General features: G+C 34.3%; 2 protein-coding genes across 3 annotated transcripts in view; one reads left to right on the forward strand and one right to left on the reverse strand.

The window, feature by feature from the left end:
• LOC126743741 (laminin subunit alpha-1) overlaps positions 1-3366 on the forward strand; it is a 549108-nt gene extending 545742 nt beyond the window's left edge. Inside the window, exon 42 of the mRNA XM_050450955.1 lies at positions 2905-3366. Coding sequence (XP_050306912.1) covers positions 2905-3056 — 152 coding nt within the window. The 3' untranslated portion in view covers positions 3057-3366. The remainder of the gene's footprint in view (positions 1-2904) is intronic.
• Positions 3367-3421: 55 nt separating this feature from the next.
• Positions 3422-18965, reverse strand: part of LOC126743742 (dynamin-like 120 kDa protein, mitochondrial) — a 64250-nt gene continuing 48706 nt past the window's right edge. For both annotated transcript variants that reach the window (XM_050450957.1, XM_050450956.1), the window contains 5 exons: positions 15498-15755; positions 8397-8542; positions 8200-8342; positions 8031-8141; positions 3422-3732 (listed from right to left, as the gene is read on the reverse strand). In XM_050450957.1, the coding sequence (XP_050306914.1) occupies positions 3668-3732; positions 8031-8141; positions 8200-8342; positions 8397-8542; positions 15498-15755 (723 nt within the window). In that variant the 3' untranslated portion in view covers positions 3422-3667. The remainder of the gene's footprint in view (positions 3733-8030; positions 8142-8199; positions 8343-8396; positions 8543-15497; positions 15756-18965) is intronic.

An 18965-nucleotide genomic window follows, 5' to 3' on the forward strand; every position in this document is an offset into this window, starting at 1 on the left:
GCCGCAAGAGTCTATCGTCCAAAGTTAGAGAGTTCGATTGTGACCAACATGACTTGACATTGAAAGAATACTTAGCAACTTCTTCTTCCCAAGTTTTTTTTTTCTACTTTTACCCAGATAAGGACTATCTGGATATCGGGATCTTTCTCTTAGTCTGTTATAAGATTTTGCCAATTGCGCCATTTTGCCAAGTATCATCGACGATGGTAGTTCTTAATAACTAAGCATCTTTCTCCTCTGCCCACTGACAATGTTGGCAGTCGTCTGGATAGTTATATGCATTCTCCCAGCTCGGTGTTCAGTGTCAAAGTTAAACTCCTGTAGCCTCAATCCATCTTGCTACTTTACCCTCCGGATTTTTAAACTGAAGGAGCCATTTTAAAGCTGCATGGTCAGCTCGCAGCAGGAACTTTATCCCAAAGAGGTACTTGTAGAAATGCTCCATTGATTTTACAGCAGCTAGATTCGTTCGGCGAATGACGCAATAGTTGCGCTCTGGCTTAGACAGCGTCTTACTAAAATGACTAATGACTTTTTCTTCTTGGCCATCCTGGATTTGGAACAACACAACTACTATGCCGACATTGCTAGCGTCAATAATGGATATCTAAAGGTAGGGGATAGCTTAGGATAGGTGCGCTTGTCAGCGCCTCTTTTAGGTGTTCGAAGGCTTCCTGACAGTTTTAGGACTATTGGAATTTTCGTTCTCCTTATCTCAGACTGGTCGATGGTTTTGCGATATTGGAAAATCCCTCCAAATAGTGTCGGTAGTAAGCGCATTTTCCCAAGAAGCTGCTTATCTTTGGGAATGGGATAGTCTTTGATACTCTGGACGTATGCCTTATCAATAGCAACTCCTTTACTGAAAACGACATGACCCACATATTGCACAGCTTTTCGAAACAGATGACATTTCTTTGGGCTTAACTTTAATCCGGAACCGCGTAGCCTTAGGAACACTTCTTCTAGATTTGTCATGGGTCCTCAAAACAATTTTCCTACCACAATAATGTGATCAAGGTAAACCGGACAAGTCTTTCAGGACAGTCCTCTTAAAATAGTGTCCGTCAGCCGTTCAAAAGTGGCAAGGGCATTGCACAGTCCAAATGGCACCACGTTATATTGCCATAATCCAGCACCCACCGTAAAAGCCGTTTTTCTCGATCTTCAGGGACCAACTCAACTTGCCTGTATCCACTTTTCATGTCTAGCGAGGAAAAGATCTTCGATCCCGCCAGGGTGTCATCAATGCAAGAGAGAGGATAGCAGTATTTCTTCTTTACTATCGGTGAAAACCCTAGATGGTTCTATGACGCCTTCCTTGCCCATACTCTCAATAATCTTATCAGCGTCCTTTTTCTTGGCCAGTAGCCTTCGAGCAGTATGATTGGATAAGCATTTCCTGTATTGATTTTGTGCTGAACTACGATGATCACTTCATCTTCAATATCAGCCACTATAACAGAATGTTGGAATGTAGCTTTTCCTATGGTGAACGTAACGTTTGTTTCATTTGACACTCGATCCTCCGTCGCCTGGCGTTTGATTGTTAAACCCACTACAGATTTTACTATTTCGGGTCTTTTTCACACCTCACTGTCTTCCTCACATTGAGCAAGACAGTGCGGAGGGTTCCAGCCACACATGCGTCGACAAAAACACTGTTGCTATGATGCTGCAGCGAGGAAACCTGGGCAGGATTTACTTTTACAGGGGCTTGCTGAATACAAGTCGACGATCGCCCCTTCGCGTCGACCTTCTTAAGTTTTCCGGATTAGCGGGAGTGCACGCAACACGGGACAATGTCTTCTTATGTGACCTGCTTTGCCACACTTCCAACATTCCAGCTGCCGGTACTGGCGGCTACGTCCTATATAACGTCCCTAATGATTTGTTTAACGGATTCCTCGAAGTCGTGCTCTCCCGGACATAAGCCTTGCGTGACTGTACGTGTTCTTGGCAGCTTCGAAGTCAAGGACTTGTATTAGTGCATCTACTAGCTTAGGTGGATGTGCTAGTAGTAAGGCCTGCCTCATTTCACCATGGCGAAGTCCATCCAGGAATGCTTGAACTGCTAAACTTTCCATACTCCTTTCCTGGACAGTTGAATATACCAAACGTGCAATATCGGCTTCAAATTCTTGCAAGGATTCCCCTGATTTTTGGCACCGATTTTTCAGCTGCGTATGGTAGACATATTCCAGGTGTGACTGGCCATAACGCATCTTTAAGTGCTTTACTAGGTGGTCGTACACCTCTTGTTCTTCCGGGAAAAATCTTTGCAGGATAGCAGCAGAAGCCGCTTCGGCAAGGCCGCGTTATTTCCCGTCGTATCACAGTTCGTTTTTTCCAGCTCAGCAACTTTTAAATCCACCAGCTTTGGCACATCACATACTTTAGTCCGATTTACTTCAATTCACACCCAACAACTGACATCAATGTAATATTTTTCCCGTTCGCTAGGTGTGAATTAAAACAATTGAAAATAGTAAACTAATTTTGTTTACACACTTAACACTTTACACACGAAACCACGATCACCCACGACTACTAGAGAGAGATATTTATTTTTACTGTATTTATTTACAATTATTTAAATCTCGCGCTAATATTCCGAACTTTACTTGACTAAACTGACAACTCATCGGCGATGCGGCTTCTCATATACTCGGCAGAACGCTGTTCCGGAAGATTTTCACTAACCTTCGAGACGACGTGCGGTGTGCCACTGATGTCATTGCGGAGTGACGGATATTTTTATTAGTTTTAAATGATTGATGATGTAACGGGAGCCATAAAACGGGGCATACAATTATTTTTTTAAATTTAAGTCATTTTTTTGTATACATAAATAACACTTTACTACATTATAGAAAGCATAATACAGTATACTATTTTTTTTAGATAATGCACCTGCAGGCACTTTAAAAACAAGAGAGAATTTCAAAGGTTGCATAAAATCCGTAAAAATCGAAAACGAATCAAAAGACTGGACCGAAATGGAGGAACTGAATAGCGTCTTATTAAGCTCCTGTCCTGTTGTACCTGAACACTGACAGATAAATTAAAAGCATTATAAACTGGTGCCATCAGATGATTTATTGTAAATATTCCTGATTTTTAATTAAAATTAATTAAATGAAAGTATTATTTTACCAATAAATAGAATGTCACGTGTATTTAATAGTCACTGCCAATTTAAATGTATATAATTTATTTTTTGTACAAAGTATTATTTATGACACTAACAAATAATATAGAGTTTTAATTAGGTAAATTTTATTTGTAAATAGAGTGTTTTGTATATATTTACATGTAGGAAGTAGTAAATTTATTTATGTAATAAATTTTTTTACAAGTCTTTAATTATGAATTTATTTATTTGTTACAATTCCCAAAATAAAATAAATAAAGAAAACAGTTTTTCATTTATATATACAATTTGTATTTATTATTGTAACAGTAAAAATCACAAATCAACAATTTACTTGATCACTTCAATCTTTGGAGATCAATATAACAACAATGCCTCCCAAAAACTTGATTTACATTTGACTGTAATAAAAAAATAATGTATAAAGACAAAAAAAATTACTATACCATTTTCAAAGTTAGAACTTAAAACATAAATAGCTTAAAAACTAAATAAATTAAGACTAGATGGGTTTTACTTCTCTTTGTTTAAGGCTTGAATAAATTCCTCCAGTTTTTCTTGGATTTGTCTCACTCGTTCTGAAACGAAGTATTAAATATTTAGTGTTTTTTAGAGACCGCAGTTTACTCGCTGCTTGCCTAGCCTAGTTGAATCAACGTTAATAAATAAAAGCTTTCTTAGACAAATGTATTTCGTAATTTGTCTACGTTTACCTGTACGAGGCCGTTTCATTATAGTGTTAAGACATTTAATTGTTTTAAATAAAGTGTTTTGTTTTCACTACCTAAAATTAAGATAGTTCGAAAAATTATACAGTGTGTCCCACTTAAGGGTTAGCCACCCCTCTAAAATTTTTGTTTCTTGGCTAATTTTCAAAAACTTTTTTTTGTTGGATAGATGGCCAAAAATGGCACTTATGAGCCAAGTTCGACATTTAGAGAAAGGTCCTACTGTATTCAAGTTTGAAGTGCGAAAAATCGAGAAGTAGTATTAGCGATATTTATTTTTGAAAAATGGTACTGGATTATTGTTCAGGACCACTTAAAACATAAGTGTACCAAATTTGGTTATGATAGTATACACGGTGTTGAAATAAATTGGAGTCAAATTTTTAAAAGGCGCAATAACATTCTTAATCAAATACGAATATTTTTTAAATTTTTGGCTAATTGGCATGGGTCTTGAGAACACAAAGGTTGGAAATATCCTTCAATAAACAATAATCGATCATATTATCATACTATTTTGGGCTCAGTTTGTTTGTTTTTTTATGAGTTTGTTTGTTAGATTCCAAAGATATGATTGTGTCCGGTTAAAAATTATTTTGTGGGAATTTTACCCAAGTATGCTATGAAAGAAAATGTTCCTGACAGTTTGTCAAAGTTTTCATGCATTTAGTTTATTTTGACTGCTTGTCGAACAATTATGGGTGATTATAATTTAAACGAAAGAGTTGAAGTAGTGCGGCTAGTTGGCGATAGAGTTAGAACATTTCGTGAAGCTGCGGCGGAATTTAACAGGAGACATCGTGGTAAAAACATCCACCATTCAACAATAGCCAGAATAAACTACGGGTTTGATCAGTCTGGTTCAGTAGGCGGAGTACGTCCTCATTTACATCGTAATCGAGCAAATAATAATAACCAAATAATTCTTAAATACTTTAATGCTAATCCGCAATCTAGCATTAGAGTTGCAAGTGCCAACTTAAATATTTCCAAAAATTGCATATGGAGGTATTTAAAGAAAAATAACAAGAAGCCTTTCTAGCCTATATTCCTTCACACTTTGAAACACGGGGATGAAGAACGCAGGATGGAATATTGTTTGTGGTTACAAGGCGAGTATTTGGCTAACCCTACATTTTTGAAAAATATTTTATACACCGATGAGGCAACATTTACTACAAACGGCATTGTGTCATCTCAAAATATTAGAATGTGGAGTACCGTAAATCCCCATTGGGTGATACAATGTAAAAGGCAGTATTCGCAGAAAATTAACGTATGGTGTGGTATCTTGAACGAACGTATAATCGGGCCGTTTTTCTTTAATGAAAATATAAATGTACTTAAATTTCTTTGATTCCTGGAAGGTGATTTTAGTGACGTAATCGATGATTTGCCGTTAGCCGAAACAAGAAACTTACACATACAATTTGACGGTGCGCTTATCCACAATACAGTGGTAGTGCGGAATTGGCTAAATCAGAATTATCCGAATGGATGAATAGGACGAAACAGTCCATTAATTAATTCAGTGGCCAGCACATTCCCCCGACCTTTCTCCCTTAGATTTTTTTTCTTTGGGAACCCTTAAAAACAAAGTGTACAAATTAAGACTGCAAACTCTACAGGATCTTTGTAAGCGCATTAGACAAGAGTGTAATGAAATAAGCAGGGTACAGTTAAGAAGGGTGGTAGTAAACAGCCGAAGACGCATAGAGAAATGTATAAGAATTAATGGAGGATATATTGAAGAAACTAATATTTAGTTTTGTGGCATTAATTTTTAAATTTCAGTGTTAGCAAAGATAAAATACTAGTAGTATTATTATCTTTGGTTTTAGCTAATTCCTTAAGGTAATTATTTTCAGTTTTTGCTGCTTAGTCTACATTACATTATTAAGTAACTAGTGAAGTGTGAATTGAAACCTAACAATGAAATAAAACTAAAAAATGTATAAATGAAGTTGTATTATTGTGAAGCCTAAAATAGTATGATAAGATAATCGATTATTGTTTATTGAAGGATATTTCCAACCTTTGTGCTCTCAAGACGCATGCCAATTAGCCAAAAATATTTTGTATTTGATTAAGAATGTTATTGCGCCTTTTAAAAATTTGACTCCAATTTATTTCAACACCCTGTATACTATCATAACCAAATTTGGTACACTTATGTTTTAAGTGGTCCTGAACAATGGGCTTGGAAAATTTAAAAAAAATATATATATATATTTTCCCAAAAATAAATACAACATAAGTTTATAAGAACAATGACGTTTATTTCAAGTTGTTAGGGTAAGTATTTGCATTAGTTATAAGGCTGCTAATCTGGGGTTTTTTATATCTCCCGAGATTCCGTCCCAATTACGCGCTACGTCATAGACGCCGACGCGACGCGACGGTGTATTATAGAGCGCTCGCTAGCCAGCCAGCCACACCCTAGGGCCCAGGCGTTATTATGACAGGGTGATTTTGTTTGTTGACATTTTGACTTTTAACTTTTATTATTGACGTATTTTGCTTGTTGACTAATTACAATGGAGCAGGGATTTGTTCGTGGTCAGTCAGACAACTTACCCATTATATAAACAATATAAAACTATAAATTCTATTCAAAAATAATTAAAAATAACCTTTTACTTTGACACCCTGTTTTTCAAAAACTAGGCATTTTTCTTAGACAAGGAAAATGAGTGGACCTGTAATCACGCACCTGAAACGAGCTGCTTGCCACCAAATTTGCAAAAATGTCATCTGACAATTATTCTTCCTACGAAATTTAAATCAAAACACTGAACATCCCACTTTGATGTAATATCCAAAAGTATAGATTTAACCAAAAATTTTACTTAAAAAAAAACCAAGAATATCTCTAAATACACTCAAAAACAAGTAAGTGTGTCACCATAATGCGAGAAAAATTCGGCTCACTTCGTTAACATTGTAAATATAGGCTAATACCGGTCCAACCATTTTCCTTGTCTAAGGCGTTTTTCGACATAGAACATTATGTACATATGAACTCATTAAAATACAATACAATATTTATAGCAGGTATGTGGAGCAGACATTTGAAAAACACAAACAGCATAAACATGCATAATAATATTAACAAAGCATGCGCGGTCGACATGCTAGCGTCGGTCGTCGCGTCCACTTGGGCGCCTGTGACGTATCATCCCGGCCGCGCTGGTACAAGGAAAAAATTAAACATGGCGTATTTATTCGAACTTTGAAAATTAATTGTGAGGTAACTATAAATGCTAGAGAACTGAAATAAATTGCTAAATTTAAGTTAGAGCCTGCTCTTTTTTACTAAAAAATAATCGAACTGTCGTTTCCAAGCTCATTATCCAGTACCATTTTTCAAAAATAAATATCGCTAATACTACTTTTCAATTTTTCGCACTTTAAACTTGAATACAGTAGGCCATGACCTGCTTTCTCTAAATATCGAACTTGGCTCATAAGTGCCATTTTTGACCATCTATCCAACAAAAAAAAGTTTTTGAAAATTGGTCAAGAAACAAAAATTTTAGAGGGGTGGCTAACCCTTAAGTGGGACACACTGTATAATTAATATAGTTAAATTATTATTACACAAGATCTAAAATAATCAATATATTTATTTAAGATTTGGTGTATAAACTCATTAAAATAGACCCAAAAAGGAACATATTACAGTCAATATAGCACTTGAATTGTCAAAAAACTTCCGAATTGTTAAATCAAAAGTGCCTTTGTTTGTGGCTCATGTAAAAAGCCTAAAATCAAAAAGAAGGAATCTTCACTCCTGCCGTGTTTTGGAAAGCTCAAAAAAATTTTTTTTGTTCTGATTTTCTGGCTAAACGGTAAGTTCTACAAAAAAACGTACATTACAAGAAATGCAGAGAATTCATTTTTCTACAATTCACTCTTCGACGCGAAGCTGTACAACCAACTTGAAAAAAGTTAGAGGAAAACGATAGATTATGATATTGATATGATAGACGCCAAGCGATAGAACGATCTATAGAAGTAGACGAAGTACAAATTACAATTGTCTAGAAACGCTTTTGTTTATGATCTTTATCCAAATAGACTCGTAATTAAGTAATAAATATCTTTATATAAATATAAAAAAATGAAAACTAATAGTTAATACTTACTTAATTCTTCAGCTAGAGTAACTCGCCTTCCTTGCAACAACTGCACCTTTTTATCTTGATCTTGACTATAATCATCTAAAACTTCCTTAATTTCTTTATCTAACCTCCTTGCTAAAAAAAGGCAACACATGTAAAAGTTCTCAATTTTTCATAAATTTATAAATAATACCTTCCCTATTAGTAATTTGTTGTCTAAGAGCATTAGCAGTAACTTTCATCATCTGCTGTATCCTATGAAAGAGCACCACATCCGCACAATCCACGTCCATTTGTTGATGGTACAGATAAAATGCCTTTTTACAGTCATAAGCCCTACAAGTCGTCTTTATTTAAGATTTCATTTAGACAATAATTTTAATAATTTACCTGAGAAGGGCCTTATTTAAAAAGTGCCTCCTATACACCGCGTCCCATACCTCTCGAACAAATTCATTGTCTACTTCAATGTTGTTTCTTTGCAAATTGTTTCTAATTGTTGTTAATTCATCATATGATAAAGTAGGGGGGTGTTTCTAAAAGGAAATGTAGTAATTAAAAGAAAGCGAAACGCTTTGTAGAAAAAAATAGTAATTACATGGGTGTTGGGGCAAATTTGTGAAAACGTTACTAAAGTACGTCAGCTTAATAGGTATTTAAATTTAATCAAAGGAAATCAAAAATAAATTTAGATAAAAAGTGGGTTTTAACTCTTTGTCTTTAAAAGGATGGCTCTTTGCCGTATTAATAGTATGGTGTGCGGAAAAATCTTTTTGTTGTCAAAAAATTATAAGACTGCTGAAAATTATTTCAAAGTTTCGTTATTTCAAAGAGGGTTTCTTACTATATGACAAAAATCCCGGGCACTACTTCAGGGGCGTAACATACACGTTTTTTAAATCAAAAGTTTTGGTAAAAATAAAAAACGTGAACCTCCCTTAGGAGGTCTCTTAAGACAACGGCTTAAAGGATATTTCACTAGAACAATCATTGGTAAAGTGATTTGTTGCTCATAATTTTTGAGCTAACTATCACAAGATCATGAAAATTGGCAAACGACATAAGTATTACCTTAGGCATAATCCTCATAAACGGAAAAAAGCGAAATCTGGAAAAATCTTTTTTATTTTTTTATGACGTTATTTAAAATCATATAATAAAATAAATAAGACTGTTAAGGGCACTTTTTCTAGTACTAGATGACGTTTTCAGAATTAAAATACGATGCTTCGTTTTTGAGATACTCGTTTTTTGTCAAAATCGGCCCTGAATTTCCCTTACCTTTTTACCATTTTGTTGAACTATATTTTTATAAAACCTATGCCCTGTCAAACTTTTTTATTGTCAACCGACTTAATAGCAGAAACTGAGAATTTCCATAATTAAGAAAAAAATTGTAATACGGACCTGTTTTTTTTTCTTTTAATTATAAGTACCGACTTATTATTAATAAAAACTAATGCACTCCATGATTTTATTTTATAAAATACCTATGACATATCATCAAATTTAATATTAAAAACTCACGTTTTTTACAAAACAGTTAGAATTACCGATTATATAAATAACTAAATAAACTATAATTTAAACATGTTTTAAAAAAACTACTGTAACAAAAAGCAAAGAAATATATTAGTAAATATGACGTACCTTTTGTCGAATCTTGCCCCCCAAAAAGTCAAATAATATTTATACTTTTAACACTAATTAAATTTTGATTATAATAAAAAAAAACTACATGAAATGCTCAAATAATCCTCCTTCAACTTCGATGAAGCCGATGATCCGCCAGCGCAGATTACTCGTGACTGCCCGTTGGATCATTCTTCCTCTTGCCCGTAAATTTGTAATTTCTAGAGTAAAATTGTGGCATAAAACATTTATATTTTGAGGACTTAAATACATGGTCTTTTAAATATCCCCATAAAAAATAATCAAGAAGTGACAAATCGGAGCTTCTGGCAGGTCATTTCCAATCCACTTATTGCAAAAAGTTTGATTAAGAAACTGAGACACAGCAATACCATTATGTGGTGGTGCGTCATCCAGTTGCCACCATAATAGCTGAACAATATTTAACAGCTCGTCATCTAGGGCATCAAATATATCGATTTGCAGCAAATTTAGGTATCGTTCGGAATTCAAATTTCCATTATCGAAAACTGGCCCTAAAATTTTGTTTCCCTATAGCCTAATCCAAACATTAAACGACTTCCGTCCCTGTCTTCGAATTTGCTGATTTTGATACGGATTTTCGACTGCGTAATAAGATTTGTGTTAAAAAAAACACTCGTGGAGAAATTGCATTCATCCGTCCCTATTATTTTATTCAAAAAATTCTCATCTTCAGGTAACATTGCATTAAGCCAATTGTAAAATTCAAGCCTTCTTGCGCTGTCTCCTGGCTTAAGTTCTTCGATAATATGGATTCTATATGGTCGACACCTATTTTTTTTAAACTCTCTGAAACTGGATCCTAGGTATATTCAGTTCCAAAAAAAATTTTAGAATTAAAATACGACGTTTCGTTTTTAAGATTCCATCATCAACTTTTTTTTTTTAAATACGGCCCTGGATTTCTATTACCTTATTTTGTTTACCTACATTTTTTAAAACCTATGACGTATCAAACGTTTTTATTTTCAACCAATTTAATAGCAAGAACTGAGATTTTCCATAATTAAAAAAAAATCCTAATACGAACCTGCTTTTATTTTTTTTATTTTAATTAAGTATTATTTAAGTATTTAGTATTGACTATTATTAATAAAAACTAATGCATCCCGTATATTTTTGCAATTGGCAATTTCATCAACAACTATCAATAAGCTGGCGAATGTAAGCAAATGTGGAGGAAATTCAACGCGTTGATATTTTTTGATCGCCAATATTAAAACAAAATTAAAAAGGCGGCGTTGAAATAAACACAAGATAGCCTTCGTTTGCCGTCAAAATATGACATGCGCTCTCCACCTCGCGACTTTTCAACACAAAATACAGTCCTAAAATTTTACCAAAATCGTTGGGACCACATAAAGGTCATAAAACGTTTTACGACTGTCTAATTTATATTATACAATACTAATAATACCAAACTTTTGCAGTCTTAGGGCCTGGAATAAATTTATAAAAGGCATAACATTGCGTTTTTTTAAATTTTAGGCTTGAATTCACAAAAAAAATAGCTATATTAGGAACAACATCAAGACAAATGCTTCAATATTTGTAAATATTATATTTTCGACCTTGTATCTCTTACGGTTTCCGTATCATCCCAATGATGAGGGTCGAATTTGGGCCACCCTGTACGGGCTCGCAAACTGCAATCGCGTTGAACAAGACGCCGGTCGGAAAAAATTGTTCAGAAAATTCATAATTCATGGTGTAAACAGGATGTTTGAATTTAAAATACACGCATGTTCGAAGACCAAATGTGGATGATGATTTAGAGAGACGTTTGCTTCAACGTGTTGAAGAAGAACGAGGTATTAGTACTAGATAAATCGTTTTAGAGGAAGAAACAAATCACATCAAAATCATGGCGATCTTAAAGGTATAAGTTTTATCCCTATTATTATCAAAGAGTTCAAGGTTTGCTTCATGTGGATTACGCTCCAAGAATACATTTTGCACTTGACTAATTCAGAAGTGGCACAGTATAAAGAACAAGACAGTAGGTTCACTCTCTTGCGGCCGTTTGAAGTAGGGACTTCTAAACAGTGCCGACTTTTTTTAGGCGGTCGTAAATCATTATTTAGTTTCGACGGCAATCCTTTACGATACGGGGGGTGTTTGAAACATTTTTAATAAGGAATATTTTCGTACATCGCGGCGGGCAGCGTGTAATATATGGAATTTTTTGAAATTAAAGGCACTTTGTATTATTGTTAAAATGAAATTGAAAAAATATTATTAAGTATCTCTTTTGAAGAATAAGAAAAACACTTGGTAGATAGCTTTAAAATTAAGTTTATTAGAATGTACACAATTAAATCTTAGCTTTACGTTCCTTTCATGCTCTTTTCTTAACTGACCAAGAAACTACCTACCTAATATTACATACACTTAATTAATAATAACTTCGTTAATATACCCATTTTTTAAATATTTAATAAAATTTACATAATAATGTGATAACAACACTCAGCATATGGAACTCGGTAAGAGTGAAATATAAAAAGGCAGTTAAATAAAAAAAACTTATTAAATGCCTAATTATTTTCTTTTTAAATAGGGGATGAAAGAACAAACCACTAAAATTCAAATAAAACGAAATTAGGTGTTTTACAACCTAGAATTCATATAAATATGCAAAATGAATATAGTTTTACATTGGGGATTATAGTACACATCAATATTTTGAAACCTAAACCCTTAAAAACCACCCTTAATGACGAAAAAAATGCAGTTTTAAGTATGGTTAGACGGTATAAGTGGCTAAAATTTATATCATTCAAATGATTGCAATGCAACTAATAATAAATCGGATAGCTTTCACTATTAAAAACCACCACTAATAACAGAATATTACCAAAAATTTTGCTATTTTTTAGATTAAAATTACGATTTAAAAAAAATATGTACTCTAAATCGCTGACACTTTTTGAACATATTATTGGTACCTATATATAGTCCATTGTAGAAGGCTACGCTTTAATTTTTGAAATAAATACATAATTTTTTATGATAAATTTTTTTAAAACTGCAATTATTTTTATTTTATTCCTAACTTTTTTAATTTTTATGCTAATGACTTACAATCAAGTTTATTTTTAAAGTTTTCGATAGCACATACTTGAAAAAATGTGCTAGATATTTGTCTAAAAAACGTTTTTTTTTTATTATTTCACGTTATTATTTTACGTCATTATATTTTGTTATCTAAAAAAAGGGGTTATGTTCACACAGTTGTATCTTAGCGCCTATAGCACCTAGATAAATCAAACAAAAGCCAATCTTTTGTTTTTAAACCAACTTTTGTTTATTAGATTTTTTTGTAGGATCTCAATTTTCCGAGATATTTCAGAAATACTGAAGAAAAGCGTGTATTTTTTTCTGTAAACTAATCCATTTTTATTTAAAAAAAAATGTATATCCCCTTTTACTCCTGCAGCCATCTACGCAACATATCGCCGGCATTTTTAAAGTACAAAACTTCCGCACAACGCTATCATAGTTCTAATATTGAAGACGCCCCTGTATAACGCAGTCGCCACCGGGCAGCAAAAAAGAGTAGCATCAGAAAGCGAGTGAGAAAGGCAACATTTTGGGCGGCGCTTAGAGTGATCCTTCTATTCTAGTTTATGTTCGGTGGAAGTGGGTAGAAAATCAGAAATTATTTATACTGTCCATCCAAGAGTTTACGGAATTTACACAAAACTTACGACGAAAAAATTTCCAGAACATGCATCAGAGCAAGTTGACATCCTCATACCATTATTCAATCGAGAGATCAGCAACGTTTGCGGAGGGATAATTGAGGACCTTATAAATGATTATATTTTTTGATCTCAGATGTTGACAGGAGAAGCATACACATATTTTTTAGAAACAAACTTTCCCGTATTGTTTCAAAATGTTCCAATGTGGATAATGCACGATGGTGAACCTGCACATTTTTGCGAAACTGCAAAGTAATTTTTGAATGAAAATCTCAATGAATCTCCCGACCTCAATCCGTTGGACTTTTATTTGTGGGGTCAGATAAAACGAATTGTTTACTCCACACCTGTTGGATCTTCGTGGGCGAATTAAAAAATGGATTCAATCAGATTCGCAATTTCAAAACATTCGGTATTTGCCAAAAAGTAAAGAGGTCTCTAAATATTAAACTATGTAACTTTTCAATTTAAACTAAATGCGTTTTTATGAGACAAGACGGGGATTTTTAAAGATTCCAGGACTGCCTTATTTTTTCCAATATCAGAATTTCATACATATGACAGATTTTCTTCAAATGCTCTTTGTTCGAAAACGGCAAGTTTAAGCGACTTTTTGAGAGAGTACCCTTTTTAGTTAAAATTTTTGCATTCTACGAATTAGGCGTTTCCATGTCAAATTTTTAAACAACAAAAGAGTTGTAGCAAAAAATAACCATGTGTGCCGCTGTACAGTTTACGCCACTGACAATTTTAAAACTTCGGTTTATGAAGATTATACCTAATGTAATTCTTCTGCCAATTTCACGATTTTGTAAAAGCTATCAGCAAAAAATGACTTTTCCAAAACCATCTTTAAGTGGTCGTCTCTTTCTATAAGAGGCAGTTTAGGGAAAAAATATTTTAAAACTTTTGTCTTAAAATAACGCGCATGTTATGCCCCTGAAATAGTGGCCTGAATTTTTGTGTATTTCTGTTTATAAACAATAATAATATTCCTTTGACTAATGACAGAGGGAGCGATCTATCAAGTTCTGCGAGTTTTTTTCTATATAGTTCCAAGATACTTTTTATTAATATTCCTTGAGACTTTTTTACTAATACTTCGCGAGTAACAATGTTCAGATTCCTGCATTAAAATATCGAATTTATGATTATTCGGATAATTTTTAATTAATTAAATTAAAAATACAGGACCGTATTTAAAGAAATAAAATTTGAAGACGTCATGTTTTAGAGCGAAAGATGTGGGATCATTAGTCTATTATACCTCTAAAAAACGTTTTCTTTTTTTTGAAATAAGCAACGCAATAAATTTGGGCATTTGACACAAACCAACCCGTATCTCAGAAACTAGGAATACGAATTTTGCCACATGGTAAAAACATCTCAAATGAACACTAAAAATTGCAATTTTTATGTAATTTACCGAGTTTTTTACGAGTTTTTACGTTTTGGAGCGGTCAAGAAAAAACACCGATTCCCCGTTTTTATTTCGACCACTTGAAGACTTAATTATAAAACCACTTGAGATATAGACAAAAAAAAGATGCGAAAATAAAATTTTAACACCGTGCATCTTATTAATTATGAGCGGAATTTTACTAAGGCATATTTGGCCCAACATGGATATGTTCACGAGTTTAACCCAGAATTGCTTTTTGACGCATTCATTAGCGACTACCCTGTATATTAAATACGAAAACAATGAGCAGTCAGTAGAAGAAAGAATCTTCTGCTTTTGAACATCTTCCTTATTGAATTGTGGTACGGAAAAAAATTAAATTACGGTTGAAATGGTTTATAAATAAAATTATTTTGTTAGTATACCCTATTATCCACCACCTAATTTTTACATTACTTTCTTATTAGCTTCGGCATACTACCTACTTATAGCTAGCCTGCCCATTGTTGGTGGCAAATATAAGAAAATATAGTTATTAATTAAAAAAAGAACTCAAAAAATATTTCTTTAATTTAAAATTTCTCGATAATTTTGCAATCAAACTCAGCAACGTCGAAAATATTTATCCGAATTCTTTTAGTCGCAAGAAAAAGAATTACAAGACAGTACAATAGGCTAGAATTACATAAAAATCACTTTTACACTAACCTCATTCGAATACAGTATTCGATCCAGCTCGCTTTTCACGTGGTTTCTCCGGGTCTGCACCTCGCTCTGATACTGCCACCGAAGCCATCTCTCCTTTGCCGAAGGACCAAGCAACTCTTTTAACTCCTTTTCACTTTCCTTGATTTTCTCTTTAACGCTCGCCTCGAGAAATTTCACCGCTTGGTCCCAGTCCCGCTTGTCCGCTATCGTTCTGTCTTCAAGGGTGTTAAGTTGGATCACCCTTAACATGTCCGAAGCCTGGAGGATTAAAAAATCAATTCAAATTGTAGTCAATGAACAAATAACTGTTTTATGTATTCTTTTAAATAGATAGATACAGTGTGTCCACAGAGTGACTTCCAAAGAGAGAAAACTTTAAGAAACTACTAGAAAATTGATTCTTTATAAAAACCCTTGCTGTGCTCAAACGACCCAGAAGCATCATATTTTAGGAAATTTAAAAAGAAAATCACGAAATAGCGCGAGGCGAGTAGACGTGTCTAATTACGCTCCATAAAATTTACGTTTTAAAGTAGTGAAAACAAATTATTTAAACGGCATTTTTTCAAACCAATTTATTTCCAACCCGTGTGAGTCACACCTACTATCCAACCACAAAAAAAAATTACTAAGTCCAGACAAGCAAATTTTGTTTTAAAAGATTCAGAGATTTGGTGGCCGCCAGCTTTTAGACAGAAGGTAGTGGGAGAAATTTTAATAAGAGCGCCACTTGATTTAAATATTTTACACGAAACCCTGATATATTATGATGGTAATATAAGCCCCCCTTAATCAAGAAAATGATGACCTATATTTATGCTCGTACCTAGATCCTAAAAGCTGAAAATAATTTGGAAAAAAACTCAAATAACAATCCATAGGTCCACCAGATTGATATAATCATCCAAGAATTTACATAGTCACTTCCATTTATATAAAAAAATTAAATTCCACTGAGATATTTAAATTTAGATAATTATTCAAAATGTAATACTATAGTAATTTTAAGTAAATAAAAAATTGATAAAAGAATTAAGAGTTACTTGAGGTATGCTTAAGGCGAGAAATTAGTAAAAAAAACAAATCCGCACTGAACTACTGTTCAAGGGGAAAATCCAAAACGTGATCACGTGGTGTTACAAGAAGTATATGTTTGGAGCCTAATTGACAATACCTCACTGGCCCTAAATACCTTTTACAAACTCTAGTCAAGTCACATTAATCTAAATAAAACTTTTAAATAGTAAGGTTCGAATTTAAAAGCCTATTAATGGTATGTTGGTGCAATACAACCTGTTAACCAACAACCAACATTCTGACTAAATAGGTTATTTGTAGCAAATAGCCGATCCCTTACAAGGTGATCCAGGCTCAATGTCAAAATCAATTATGTCGATGCTCGACTCAAATGAAAACCCTCAGGTTAATATTAATAGACTTAGCAAGAACCCCTTAACGGTTTTGTTTTACATAAAAGAAAATAAACCCATAAAATTCAAATTAATAAATCAACCCCCAACCCTAAATCAAACCGTTCAATAAGAGAAAAATAAAATAAAATGTGCAAAAACTTGCGTGTCCTCTAATCTATTGTGTATTTTGGCTAAGAGAGCTTAACTCGACAGCTCTGGAACCAGTCAGCTACAACCAGGGTAACGACCACATGGGCAAGTCGATTTCAGGCAAGTTCCAATCCAAAATCGCAGAGCCACAGTACAATGCTCAGTCCAGGCTGTGTTGAGGCTCACTTAAGCCGGTTGCCAACAGTGTTGGGATGACCAGAAGAAACCAGAGAATAGGCAGAGACCAGAGAATAGAGGAGAAAAAGAGAAAAAGGAGAGGCCTCTAAAATAGAGGACAAAAAAAATCAGTAAAATAAACACACAATCAATTCTATGGCAATTACCAACATGTCGCCACATACCCAAGGTGGTGAGCGAGGCCTAGAGTCTCGTTTTGTGGTTAGAAAATTTCAAAATCCCATAAATGGTGGGGGAGCAGCCGACCAAATCCAAAAATATCAGGTCAATCCGAAATCCTCTCGGCTACAACTTCCCACTAGACGTTCATCAAATTAAACCCCAAAATTGGGAGGAATATTTTTCCATTCAACCGAATTCCCGGCAAGATAAACTTAAATTTTCCTTAAAACCACAAAATGTCGACTGTTCTTTCTGATAACGGGATGGCTACCGGCTGGACAAGGAACTGACAACCGACCAGACAATGACAGGTGACACTGGCAGTGAACTTGTCACTCTCTCTCTTCGACACGATCTGACCCTGCCTCTTGGTGCAAACTACGCGGAGCCTCACTCTATCAAAATAGAAATTCCGCAATACCACAGCAAAATGATACTGCTCGGATACTAAAACATGGAAAACTAACAAAATTTTCCCAACGGGGCTACGAAATTCCAATTTTCCCCTTACGTCGCTCTGCCTGATTTATGACGCTCCGTCATCCGCCAAATGGAAACCAAACTTTAATGGGAAACAGCAACGCTGCCAAACCTCCACAACAACAAGTGTACACTAACGGATCACCATCTAAAAGGTCTTATTTACTCCACTCATAGCGCAATCTGTGGCACAACAGCGCCCTCTAGAAGTCCCTTCATACCCCAGACATATACCGGCCTCATAGAAACTCTTGACAAACAAACCAAAGGTCAGAAAGTTCCCAACACCAGGTACATGAATAGAGACTAAGGAAACATAATACAACTTACTCCACCGAGGTGTGCTGACAGGATAGGGTAGGTAGATACATTCCTAAAAATAATCAAACCCCAAAAGCCTAAAAAAAAAATAAATTGCATTGCTATCAAACCCCAAATTCCATTTATGAAACTGTAAATCACAGAACCCTTTCAAGCCGATACCAAAACCCATAAACTTTTGCCCGAATTTATATGAAATCCCATGTTACATGCTCAGGGCAACATCTGCATGTAACAATATCAATCCATATTTAATCCGAGGTGCTGCATAAATTATCATGAGCCCAAAAGTTACTTACTGACCTAAAAACTACCACAGTCGACTTTACTCAAGCCGCAAAATGATAACATTGGCAACATGGCTTTCAGATCCGTTTTCATTTCAGTTCTCATGGGACTTAATGGGGATCGTTTGAATTCCTCTTTTAAATTTGAGTTTTTAAGTGAAATTTCGGAAAGGAAAGTGAATGTAGTTATTATTAAGAACTTACTAAGTCTTAGTAACATCTCCCAGCCAGTGTCGGTGTGTTATATGCTATTAAAACAGCGATAAATGGTTATAATGGTTATAAATGGTTATAAGATAAACACCTTGTTTGTAAACAGACACAGGTGGAGCCGGCCGGCTTCTTAACTGGATCATCGTGCTATTTATCGATTATCAAGGTTATTTTACGTATCACTTTTAAGATTTTTGTGTTGTGCTCTTATCTGTGTGATTTGGGATTTTTTGTGAATATCTTGC

Source organism: Anthonomus grandis, chromosome 13, assembly GCF_022605725.1.
Source record: "Anthonomus grandis grandis chromosome 13, icAntGran1.3, whole genome shotgun sequence".
Lineage (NCBI taxonomy): Eukaryota > Metazoa > Arthropoda > Insecta > Coleoptera > Curculionidae > Anthonomus > Anthonomus grandis.